Consider the following 12,652-nt stretch of genomic DNA (forward strand, 5'->3'; position numbering starts at 1 on the left):
TTGTTTTTGCGGACAGGGCCGTTGGAAAAGGAGCTGTAAGTCATAGAAAACATCTGTAGGAGCCCGCGCGGGGTCATTAGATGGCAGAAGGCGAGGCGCCACTTTTAGTGCTCGCAGCCCAGGCGGGGGAATAATAGCTCAATACGGCTTTTGTGGAGGGGCTGCCAAGCCAGCAAACACTTTCTATTTATTCTGGCAGTGGGCACGGCCCGAGGGATGCGGGATCCTCTGCTCGCCTGCCCCGAGGCGGGCAGGGAGGACACTGCTGGTGCCGCGAGGCGCAGGGCAAACGGCCCCAGCAGGAAGCAGGAAGGCTGCTGGGGCTGCCCCTGCCCGCAGCACCCCCGTTCCCAGAGCTGGGTGCAGTGGCCACGGCCCCAAATATTGGTGCTGTGGCACCGAGGCCAGGCAGAGCGCTGCAGGAGGGGAAGGGGACGGTCACTTGGGTGCAAAGAGAAGGATCCCAAACCCCGAGGGGGGGAATAAAGCTGCTGGAAGGGCTCGGATGCTCGCCCAGAGCTCATGCACGAGGCTGGAGCAGCCCCAATAACCCCCCGGCCCCGCTTCCTTTGAGATGGTTTAATATGAGAGAAAGCAAATGCACAATACAAAATTTAAAAACCGGCCTGTGGGGTGCCGCCCGCCCGCCCCGCGCCCCCAAAGGAGCCCAAGGGAAAGGGAAGGGGGGGCTGCATGGCCCCTGGGGGGAGAAGGGGGAGCAGGGAGGGGGGTGGACACGCGGCGTACATCGATGCCCCCCACCTGGGCGGCTGCTCCGACACACACAACACGATGCTCTGGCACAATTGTCTCGTCGTCCGTCACTCGAGGGAGGTCTGGAAGGGCCCCAGCCCGGCAGCGCCGAGCCTGGCCCCCGGGCAAGGTCACTTCTCCTTCTTGTCAGCTGCTGTGGGCTCCTCTTTGGAGGCCCCCGGCGCCTCCTTGGGGGTAGAGCTCTCCTCGTAGCTGGGGAAAGAGGGACCAAAGGGGTGCAATTAGCAGGGGGGAGCCCTGCCCTGGGGACAAGAACGTGCTGAGATCAGCCCGGAGCACCGGGAGGGCTTGGTACAGGGGGGCCAGGTGGGTTCTGTGCCTTGAGCTCATCCCTCCACACTGATCCTTGCTCCCAAAAGCACAGCTGGGCTCCCCAGATAGCACCAGGCTCTCCACGTGGGGCTGAGCACTGATTTGCAGGAGGGGGGCTGCAGGAAAAACAGCAGCAACACCCCCAGGGCCACGCTGCTCTGCCTGCAAAACCCCCGCAGCGCTGCCCTGGGCCCTAACGGAGGAGATTTGGGAGCATGGGGGCAGAGCCATCAGCTCCTCGCCCCCCTTTGGTCCCCCAAAAGGAGGAGAAAGGAGCCCAGAGCAGCGAGGTGAAGGCTGGGGAAAGGGGAGAGGCGGGATGAGCCCCTACCTGGCCAGAGCGAGAGACAAAAAAAGGGCACCGTGGGCGATTGCTACATGGCACTGGGGCTTTGCTGCCGGCGTCGGCGGGGGCAGGATAATTTCTGCTGCATGGAATCAGCCAGGCTGGCCGGCGAGCCGGACACGGTGGGGAAGTGGGTGAGGCGCGGCGTGTGCGGCAAGATTTCAGCAGAGGACTCATAGCTGCAGGAGGAGGGAAGCAGGAAGGGAAAAGGGGGAAGGACAGGGCAGAAAGGAGAGAGGGGGGGGGAAGAGAGAGAAAGAGAGAAAGAAAAAGCAGAAGAGTTTCCAAGTGAGACAGCTGAAACCCCAGCACCCTGCGCGGGCAGCCCGCTGCCCCTCCGCCAGCCCTGGGGGGGGGTTAAGGGCTGGGACCCGGGGAGGAGGCAACCCCTGGGGGAGCAGAGGGGGAGCAGAGAGGCTCTGGTGCAGCTGGAGGACGGGGGGGGCATGGCAGGGGAGCAGCTCAGAGCCAAGGTCAGGACCTGACCATCAGCACCACAGCACCCAGCTGCCCCCAGGCCGAAACCCCCCCCATGTGTGCAGGGAGCTGCACCGAGCAGCGAGCCCAGGGAGCGACTGGGAGGAGTGGAAACGTTGCAGGGGAGCTACACCTGGGGGGGGAATTCCTTGCAGTGAGGGACGAAGCCTGCAGGCAGGAGCCCTGCCACGTCCTGCTTCCCCCGACAGCACCTGGAGCCATTTCCAGCCCCACAGCCCCACCGTTCGCCCTGGCAGAGCTCAGCTCCCAGCAGCAGGCAGCGCTTTGGGGGTGTTTTTCCCCCAGAACCAGCCGCCAGGCTCCCCAGGGGGGTGGGTTTGCAGCCCCTCAGCTGGGTTTTTCCCCCCTCCCCGTTTTGTTTTCCTGGGGCAGGAGCAGGGAGGTGCCGCTGCGGGCGGGTGAGTGAGTCAGGGCGCACGGGAGAGAGGCTGCAGGAGCCCAGGTGCACAGGAAGGACGAGCCCAGGACACTCGGTGCCTGCAGCAGCGATCGTCAGAAGCCGACATCAAAGCACGGGGCAGGTGCTGCAGGGCTGGGGGGAGCCGGGCCCAGCTGACAGCCCGGTGGGAACACGCATACCTGCGGCTCCCAGGGGAAGGGAGGAGGCCGGGGCAGCCCCACAGCCCTCACAGCGCTCAGGCACTGGTTTTCCTTCCCCTCCTGGGCAGGCTGGGGGCTCAAACTGGCCCCCACAGGAACCCCCAGCAGCCCTGGCTGGACGCTGCCTTCCCTGCTCTGCTTCAGGTGCCCTCAGCCACGGGCAGGGAACAAACATCCCCGCAGCCTGGGGCTGTGTGTGAGTGCAGGAGGGGGCAGCCCAGCAGGAGAAGCCTTTTTGCGATGCCTGGAGCACAGCAGAGATCCCTTTTTCCAGCTCTTTTTGTTTTTTTTCCCCCCCCACATCTGCAGTCCCAAGGGAGACAGCTGCAAAACGCCTCCCTTACCCCAGCGGGGAAGCCGGGATGTGCTCGAACCAGCCCCGGCTGCTCCCGCAGCTGGCTCCAATTCCATCCTCCCCCACCCACGGGCGCTGGGACACACAATGACCAAGTCTCTCTCGGCACCAGGTGCGCGGTCCCACCCTCTCCCCTGCCTGCCAGAGCAGGGGAAGAGCTCGGCAGCTCCCAAAACGCTGCCTGCCCCGTGGGTAGGGCACCGAGGGCTCCCGGGAGGTGGCAGGAGCCAGGCCCGGCGTGTCCGAGCACAAACCCAGCTCCCTCCGCCTCCGCACACGCATGCACACACACAGCCTGCCCAGATGAACCTGTCCCTCCAGCTGTGCCCGGGCGTGGGAACATCTGCATGCCTCCTGTGCTCCAGCGCCGTGGGCAAAACAGCTCCGACCCCCGCCGAGGCCCACCTGAACATTTCGGTTACTTCTCCCTTCGCCAAGGCCACAAGCAGGGGGAATCCGATGCACGCGGGGACCAGGTAGAGCAGAGCAGGCTGCCAGAGAGGAAAAAAAAAAAATAAAAAATCGATTAAACCCGACCACAGGTGGCCCCTCGGGAGGGCAGGGCTCTGTCCCCACCAAATCTCCACTGTGCAGAGAGGGGAGAGCCCCAGTAAGCTGCTGTGAGAGCCAAGAAGGACAAAAACCCTGCCACGGGGTCCCAAAGTGGCACAGAGGCTGCCTGGCAGAGGGGTGCAAACCCCAAAGAGGGGTGGAGGTGAGCGCTGGGGTCACGGACAGCACCCAACAGCCACCCGTGAGCCAAGGTGCCTGCAAGGAGCACGGGTGGCCGTGCTCACCCACAGCTCAGCGCCTTCCTGGGCATCTCCTCGGGCCCCAGAAGCATCTGGGCACCCACTGCGGGCTGTGAACACACCGAGAAACCCCACAGGGCAGCAACAGCACCCACAGAGTGCTCCTGGAGCCCCCCACTGTGCTCCTCCGTGCTGTTTTCAGCCTGAAGCAGCCTCCCTGGGGCAGGGCTCAGCTCCAGGAAGACCCAGGGGGGTTTGGAGGAGGGCAAGGCACAGGCAGGAGCTGGGAAAGTGAAGCCAAACGAACATCTGCTTTTTCCTGGCGTGCCTGGGACGCTTGTGGCCAGGCTGGCACGTCCGGCCGCGTGCCCCCGTGGGGCAGAAGGGCAGGGCTCACCTGGGCGTGCTTGAAGATGTGCATGATGAAGATGGTCAGGCCCAGCCCGAAGATGTAGGCCACGAAGCTGGTGTAGAAATACGTGTGCGTGTTCTTCTTCAGGCTGGAGGGAAGGGAGCAGAGCAAGCTTAGCTCGAGCTGTGGGATGCCAGTGGCTCCAAATGAGTTGGCCCAGCTGCCCAGGACATCTCCCACCAGGTCGGGGTGCAGGGAGCAGAGCTCTGCACGGCCTCAGGGCCAGCACAGAGGTGCCACCAGCACAGCCCCTGGTCCTTTTTGGGGCTGGATGGGGTTACAGCCATGCGAGGTGGTGGGGAAGGAGGGAAAAAGCTGCCAGATCCCACTGCTGGGTGGCTGTGGGGTGCACGACTCAGTGCTGGGACCCGGGGAGAGGATCCCCCCGCTGTCCTCCCCCGGCTGCCTGCTGGCTGCACGTGGCGTTTGATGGCTGGGATTCCCAGCAGGTGCAGGCAGGATGTGGGTGGAAACACCTGGAAGTGCTGGCAGGGAGCAGAGGGGCTGTGCAACAGCGACAGGAGCGGGGCCACCCCGCTGCAGCTGCACGGGGCAGCCCGTTCCCAGCAGCTCCCGAGCCAGAGGCTGCTGCTGTGGGGCTGGGAGCTACGCCCCACCAGCAGGTGCAGCCGCCCTGCGTGGGAAGGAGCTGCCTTTCCCCGTGGGGGCAGACACACGAGCAGCACCCCAGCTCTGCCTCACTTTATTTCCACTTCTCCTCCACGCCACGGCAGCACGAGCCCTGCTCCTCGGGGTCAGGGAACCTGCGAGGTCGCTGGGTGCTGCTGACCCCCCCCCTCTCCCCACGTTGCTCCCCTGAGCAATGCTCACGAGCTCAGGATTTATCCCCCACGCCCAGCCCTGCTCATTTCTGCTCTCCTGCATCCCCACCCCAAGCCCCAGATGAGTGCACACAACCGAGTTCTTGCCTTCTTCTTCTCCTTTTTTCCCCTACAACAACAACGGGAGCACGCTGCAAGACCCAGCCTGTGCGGGACCCTTCCCCACCACCCCCTCACCTGATGTCAAAGCGCAGCAGCAAGGCGATGAAGATCCCTGCAGGGAGAAGGAGAGGATGGAGGCAGAGGAAGGCAGAGCCTTCAGCCACCCGCGGCCATGCCTGGGCTCACAGTGCCCTCTCGTGGCACCGGGACAGCACCGGCACGGCCCCGACCCCAAGGGGAGACCCAGGGGGGCTCTGCACCCACCCACGCAGCTCCCAGCCCCGGTGTGAGGCTGGGGGGGCTCAGACAGAGCAAAAAAAAGCACAGCAAGAGGAACGAGCCCCCTGCCTGGTGTCCCATGGCTGCCTCACTCAGTCCTGGTGACGTTCTCCCCCTTGTGTCCTCACCTGGGATGACAATGTCTCCCAGCCCCAGCATGGCGAAGTTGTCGGCCTCCAGACCCTTCTCCAGCAGGTCCTGAGGGAAAACCACTGCAAGCAGAGAGGTTGGGGCAGAGCTCAGCACCACCGTGCCCGGCCAAATGGGACCAGGCAGGACCCCAGCCCCATCCCAGGCCCCCTCCCGCTTTCTCCTGGGCCAGCCCTGGGCACTGGAGTGGGAAACCCGAGGGATTTGGGGCCAGCCCCATGCACGGGGCTCAGCTGCAGCTCCCAGGACGTGAGCCACTGCCCGCTCCACCACCCCCAAATTCACATTTTTATTTTTTTTTTTAAAAAAGCAGCTGCAACTGCAGCCCTGTTGGGGGGAGCTCGGGAGCATCTACTCACGTTTTATCGGAGCCTCGAACGATTTGGCAACCGTCACCATCACGTTGGTGCCAAAGACCTAGGGGCGAGCAGAGCAGTCGGGGTGAGGACGGCTGCACGGGGACACGCACTCCGCAGCATTTTCCCCCCAGCAGCACCCAGAGGCTGTGGGCAGGGGAGCCCAGCAGTGCTCGGAGAACCCCTTGAGCCCTGAGCAGGCTGCCTTCAGCCCCGGGGAGTCACCGGTACAAAGCCTGACGGGGTGCAGGGAGCTGCCTGCGGGTCCCAGCCCAAAAGCCCCAGGGACAGAGCAGTTTTCAGTGATGTTTGCTCCAAGGTCAGTGCCTGTTCTGCACCGTCAGCTCCAAACACCAGCACCTCTGGGGATGGACTGTAAACACGGAGGTCAAACACCCCTCTCTGCTCCCTTCCAGCTCCAGAACTGGCTGCCCAGCAGCAGGGAGATGAGCCACACGCTGGTGAATGCCTACAGCTCTCAGCTCTTTCAAGAAAATCCTTAAAGCAAGCTCTGGTCTTTGCCACGGAGCCACAACACTCCGTGCTGGCACCAGGTAAAAGAATCTGGTACGATTTCTCCCCAAGTCCACACAGGGGAAAACACTACCATCAGCACACCAAGCAATTCCACTTCCTTTCTGAAATTCTCCTCGGATCTCTCTGTGATTAAATCCACGCTAAGAGCCAAGTGCCTGGTCCCTGCAGGGAGCAGCTCCACGTGGGGAAGCCGACCTGGATGGGCAACAGCAGGGCTGAGCAAAGAGGGTTGTGACCTGCACAGCTCTGTGAGGACACTCACACCCCAAACACAACGCAAGGCACTGGGTACGTGAGGTCTCTTGCTGGGAGCACTGGAGGTGGCACACGGACAAACAAAGCACAGCTGAGATCTGTGGAACAGGGAGCACTGGCCAAACACACAAAAAAAAAACTGGCTTAAACAGGGCAGGATTCCTCAGGCATCTGTGGTGCTGCTGGACAGACCTCAAGGTCCACAAGCTCTGAGACACGCTGAAACAGTGATTCGGAAGGTGGAGACGGACAGGAAAGACTGAGGAATACAGACATTACACAGGAGTCAGGAGAAAAGGAACCAGAACCGTTGCAGCAAGATAAGGGAAACCTGGGAATAAAGACATGGGAGGGCTGTGCTGGCTGAGGGAAAACGCCTGGAGGCACTCCAGCATTTGGTTCTCGGCGCAGAACAGAAGGACACCGAGGAAGCCAGCTGATGACAGAGCTGAGGCACCGATACAAACAGGAGCAGCAGAGCCCAGAACAGCCTCATCCTGCAGCCAGGCACCGGGCAGCTCCTAGGAACGCAGGTCACCAGGACGGGACGTGCTCAGCACACGGGCAGCCTACAGCAACCAGGCTCCCCGACGAGATCCCTGCAGCCCTGAGCACTCGAAGCCAGAAACTACAAAACACGGCCATTCGCTGAGCCACGTTCGGCCTCCGTTTGATTCTGTCATCCCCACCGCACCCCTCCGGGCTGAGGAAGTGGAAATCCTGACTGCGAGCGTGTGTTCAGCCAGCGCGCTGCCTCCGAAGAGGCACGAGGCCACGCACATGCCTTCCGCCACCGGCTGCAACTCGCGTCCGCCCTGGGGAGTGCTCCCGTTTACCCAGAAGACGTCGTAGATGAAGAGGCCCCCGAGCAAGATGCAGCCGGTGCTGACGTTGTTCAAGTGCAGCAGCTCCACCCCGTTGAGGGAAAACGCCAGCCCGAAGAGATTGTTGGCGATCCAGTGCTGAGGAGGACACAAAAAAAAAAGGAGAGGTGGGTCCCCGGGGCACGTGCAGAGCCGCAGCCTCACGCCTTGCCCAGTCCCTGCCCCCCCCCAGCAGAGCCGCGGCTCTCTCACCTTCCTCAGCAGGTACCAGACCCCGACAACACTGCTCAGGGCCAGACACACGAGATCCTTGGTGTCGAACTCGTAATTCACTATTTCTGCAATAAAAGAGAGAAGTCAGCCGTGGGGCAGGCCCGGCAGCTTCCCCTCCTGTGTAGGGGGGCGAGTTCACAGCGGGGCAGCACCACAGACCGCAGCGCTCGTGCCCCAAAAAGGGGAATCCTCCCCTAAAAACGGTCATGCCCCCGGCCCCCAGGTCTAAATGACGTGTGAGCAGCCTGCACTGCGAGCCAGACCTCCTCCTTCAGCCAGACTCTGCCACAAGGACAGCATCTGCCAGCCTTCTGTCAATAAGGAAATTGGATTCAGGCTCTCTCCTAGGGCAAGGAGGGGCAGACCTGCTCCCTCTTCCTGCACCCAGTTAACTCTTGGTGGTATCGTCAGAAGGTAAGGCATTTAACACCAGCCATGAGCCCCAATCTGTAACTCTCTGGGTTTGGGAACTCCCTGACAGGCAGGGATAAAAACAGGGAGAGTGTTGGTGTAAGACAACACAGATCTGTGCAGAGCTGGCAGTGCTTAAGCTGGCTACAAGAGGCAAGTCTTTGGGAAGGTTGTTCAGAAGGGCTGAAAGTCGAAACAAGTAAAACAAAAACAGTGAAAGGAGAAAGCATCCAAGAACCTGGAAGGCCTGGCAGGCTAACGTACCTTCCTTGCTCTCCCCGGAGCCCTGGGTGAAGAGGAGCTGGTACTGTTTATTGGGGAAGTTTGCAGGGAAGAATCTGTTCATCATGGGGCTGGGAAAAGAGAAAAAAAAGGTTGCAGAGAAGGGCAGTTCTACAGAAACCCTGCACGAGGCACTGCCCAGCACCTCCGCATGAACATCGGTCCCCTCGCAGGGCAGGGAAGTCCCAGGGTTTGCCATGTCAGGGACTGGAACGAGCCCCAGCTTGTCACCAAGTGTGGGAACTTGTGCTCCTCCAGGGGAGGATCCACTGGCATGTCACAGTCCCCAAACGCTCTAGGGAACAGGCACAAAGCGCCTCATATGGGAAGGGAGAACCCAGCCCTGATGGGGCTTGCACTGTGCCCCCAAAAAGCCTCTGGGCACCCAGAACTGGCCAGGCCACAGCTCTGTGAGCGAGCTGGGAGCAGGGCCAGAGCCCAGGCGGAACGGCAGCGCTGCTCTAGGGAAAGCATCTGGTCCCCAGCTCAGGAAACAGGAAACCAGTTCTGCTTTTCGGTTACTGAAACAGCCCGAGCTTTCAGCACCTTGCACCAAACACGAGTGCGAGATGTTGGGGACGTTACGGAGAGCTCCAGCTGCCCGTGCCAGCTGCTGCAGGAAGGGAACTGCGGTGCTGGGGAGCTCGGCCCTCCTCGAGGCAGCTCCTCGGGGTGGGATGCTGGCTCTACCTGCTACGAGCTCAGAGAACAGGACCACTGGGACTGCTGAGCCTTGGCCTGCCCCAGCTCCTGCAGCAGGACGGGCTCACAGCATGCTCCAGCCCTGCCTCCCCTTGAGATCTTCTGAGGGAAAAGCCTCCAGGAGCTGGGATTTGGCTCTGCCACACGGTGACGGTGCTTTATGCCGCCCTGCCATCAGCTCAGCACCCTACCTGATGGTGTGGGACAGGGCGAGGATCCCCAGCACGAAGAAATACATGGACAGCAGGAGATTGATGTACTCTTGAGAGAATATCTGCAAGGGAAAACCACGGGGAGGGGGTTACTGCTGCGTTCTCCTCGCTGATACCGAAGGGAAAGGCCTCACTGTGACCGACAGCCGCTGCGGCGGGGCTCCACGGGGACGGGAAGGAGAGCTGCAATAACCCAAATCCTTGCCCTGCTGCTATAAAATACGTTGGAAATAGCTGCCTGCTCGCAGAACGCACGAGCTGTGGCACACCTGTGAGCCGCTCAGCTCAAAAAATAACTCCTGTGCTGCAGAAAGGAGGGCACAGCTCCCCCGCCACGTCCCCGCAGAGCAGCAGGGAGCGGGGCAGCATCCGAGCGCTCCCTGCCCCAGTTTTGAGGGGTGTTATTGGAGTTCCTGCCCCCCAAAACACACAGCTGCTGCTCGGTTCAATCCCACACCGTGATTCAGAGCTCACAGCACCCCTGGAGAAGTGATTTGGCACGTCTGGAGAGCCGTGGGCCCTCCTGCTCTCCTGGGAGGAAGGATGGTGGGACAGCAGAGCTTAGGGCACAGCGCAGACACTAAAAGGGAACACCACAGACCATGGGGGCACACTGCACATTCCTAAACTCTTTCCTGACACCTAAAGAGGAGGCTGGCGGATCAGGGGGCTGCCCTACTGCCCCCTCCAGCAGCAGCCGGGCAGATTTACTCCTTCACTGCTTTCCTAGCAGTAGCCTGAAGGAGGAGCTGCAGCCCCGTTACCCCACTGGCAAATCCGGAGGGAATTCAACCAGGGGAGCAGGGAACACTACTGGGGAGGCCAAATCCTGCCCGCCCTGCCACAGAGCTGGTCCCCACGCAGCCTCAGTGGCCTCCACGCAGCCTTTCCCCATGGCACAGACCCGTGCACAGTGCTGCCAGCCCACAGAGGCTCAGGCAGGCCGGAAGCCACCTGGGCTGGCTGCTGCACGGTGCCCGCTATCAGCAGAGATAAGGCTGTAAATTCAAATATTCCCAGCTCGCTGTGATAAACCCCACCTCCTCAGCTCTCCCCAGCAGGCCAGGAGCCAGCGAGGTGCCTCTCTGCGGCCCCAAACTACCCAAAGGCTGCGCAGCTCGGGGAGAAGGCACGTCCCCTGCTTGGGGGCACCGGGTGCCTTCTGCCCCAGCACCAGGGAACCCAGCCCCGTTCCTGGGGTGTACTCACTTTAAAGAAGAGGTAGAGCCCCAGAAGGGTGCAACTGGCAACAATGGGAAATCGAGCAGCATCTCGGCTGGTGATGGTCTCCGGCATCTCCGAGGAGTTCTGGGGAGGGAAGGAGAGGACACGAGGGGGGTTACGGTGACCTGTGCCGTGCCCTCGTACCCGGCAGACCCAACCAGGACCCCGCAGGGCTCCGTGGCAGCACCGCGGTGGCTCTGGGGAGGAGAAGCCCAGCAGCTGGCCCCCAGTGGTCCCCAGAGCTGGGGCTGTGTCACAGGTAGAACCCAGGATGGGAAAAGCAGATTTGCATCCATCCTTCCTGGGGCTGCTCCAGCTCCCTGCGCTTTTCCTCTGGGGAAGGGAGCAGCGCTGCCTCCTCCTGCACCGCGTTGATTCCCTTTTCTACCCGGCGCAGAGCCGGGCCCCTGGCGGCTCGTGCCAGCCCGTCCCCATCTGTGCACACCATATGGCCACCGCGCTCCCAGCCCCGCCGCCCTCCCGCCAGCCCCTCGGTCCTCACCTCGCTGCTGGGACGCCCCCTCCCCACCCCGGGGGTCCCTTTCCGAGGACCGGGGGCCACGGCTGCTGTGCCCCCAGCCCCGCTCTGTGCTCCCTGCGGGCGGACACCGGCACCCCGCACCCGTTAGGGCGCCCGGCCGCAGGAGCCGTTATGCGAAGCGGTTCCATGGAGGCACTGGCAGCTCGGGAAGGGAAACACGGACGGGACCACGGGGCTCACGGCCCCGGTTACCGGGCTGCGGGGAGCTCCGGGGCACCACCGGGAGCCCCGGGGACAAATAACAGCAAGAAGCCGGGCTCGGGATGCAGCCCCCTCCTTGAGGCGCTGCGGTGCCGGCCTGGAGCACCGGGGAGGGAGGTCCCGGGGCACCGGGAGGGAGGAACCGGGGCACCGGCAGGGGGTTACCGGGCACCGGCAGCTCCCCGGTGCCTCCCCCGACCCCCTCACAGGGCACAGCCCCAGCGGGCCGCGAGGAACCGGTGCAGGCCGCGAGGAACCGTTGCAGGCCCCCCGCCCCCCCCCCCCCCCACCTCCCGGTGTGGGCCCGTTACCGTTAGGCCCGTTACCGTTACCGTTACCTTGCTCTTGGCGCAGCTGACGGAGCGCAGCGCCCCGAAGAAGATGGGCAGCAGCGCCATGAGGACGAGGCTGCCGTAAGCCAGCGCCATGCCCTCGGGGGTGGCGGGCGGCCGGGCGGAGGCGGTGGCGGCGGGGGGCGAGGGGGAGGCCCCGGGCCCGGCGCTGCCGTTGAGCGCCGCCGCCTCCTCCATGGCGCACCGACACGTCCACCGTACCGGCCGGAAGTGCGTCACGCGCCGCGCGCGCGTGCGTGCGTCACGGGCACGCCGGCCCGCCGCGCGTTGCTAGGAGACCGCCGGTTGCGCCCCCCCCCCCATACACCGCCATTTTTAATGCCGTTGTAGCGCTGTGTAGCTCCAAACGGGCCTCCAGTACAACGCCAAATAGCCCCAAAGTTGCCTCTAATAAACTGTCGAATCTACCTCCAAGTACCTCAGTTTTGCCTCCAAATACACCTCGAATACACCTCCAAATTTACCTCCAAATTTCTCTCCAAATATACCTCCAATACGTCTCCACATATCCCTCCAAATGCATCTCCAAACGGTCCTCCAAATAACTCCAAATGGACCTCCAAGCTTACCTTTAATAAACCTCCAAATCTACCTCGAAATACCTCAATTTTACCTCCAAATGGACCTCCAAGCACACCTCGAATACACCAAATATGCCTCGAGTACACCTCCAAATTTACCTCCGAATTTCTCTCCAAATATACCTCCGATACATCTCCACAGATCCCTCCAAATGCATCTCCAAACGGTCCTCCAAATACCTCAAAATAACTCCAAATGGACCTCCAAACTTACCATTAATAAACCTCCAAATCTACCTCGAAATACCTCAATTTTATCTCCAAATGCACCTCCAAGTACACCTCGAATACACCAAATATGCCTTGAGTACACCTCCGAATTTACCTCCAAATTTTTCTCCAAACGTACCTCCAAATATACCTCCAATACATCTACAAATGGATCTCCAAACTTACATCTAATAAGCCTTCAAATTTACCTCTAAATACCTCAATTTTACCTCCAAATGCACCTCCAGATGGACCTCCAAACTTACCT

General features: G+C 61.8%; 1 protein-coding gene across 4 annotated transcripts; it reads right to left on the reverse strand.

Annotated features, from left to right (window-relative positions):
• Positions 1-564: 564 nt before the first annotated feature.
• On the reverse strand, positions 565-11,790 carry HM13 (histocompatibility minor 13). Of its 4 annotated transcripts, none has more exons than XM_084538142.1 (13): positions 11,579-11,790; positions 10,484-10,582; positions 9,254-9,336; positions 8,343-8,431; positions 7,647-7,732; positions 7,407-7,532; positions 5,782-5,839; positions 5,401-5,484; positions 5,069-5,105; positions 4,035-4,137; positions 3,195-3,376; positions 1,418-1,611; positions 565-966 (listed from the first exon to the last, which is right to left on the reverse strand). In XM_084538142.1, exons 1-12 carry the CDS (start codon positions 11,768-11,770, stop codon positions 1,461-1,463), a joined length of 1,290 nt encoding a protein of 429 aa, XP_084394268.1. In that variant the 5' UTR covers positions 11,771-11,790; the 3' UTR covers positions 565-966; positions 1,418-1,460. The 4 variants fall into 4 exon arrangements, with proteins under 4 accessions (XP_084394268.1, XP_084394270.1, XP_084394269.1 ...); XM_084538144.1 differs by having other exon boundaries at positions 3,291-3,376; positions 11,579-11,789; XM_084538143.1 differs by lacking the exon at positions 1,418-1,611.
• Between the last annotated feature and the right edge of the window lie 862 nt (positions 11,791-12,652).

This window comes from Aythya ferina (genome assembly GCF_964211825.1).
Source record: "Aythya ferina genome assembly, chromosome: 16".
In the NCBI taxonomy this organism is placed as follows: domain Eukaryota; kingdom Metazoa; phylum Chordata; class Aves; order Anseriformes; family Anatidae; genus Aythya; species Aythya ferina.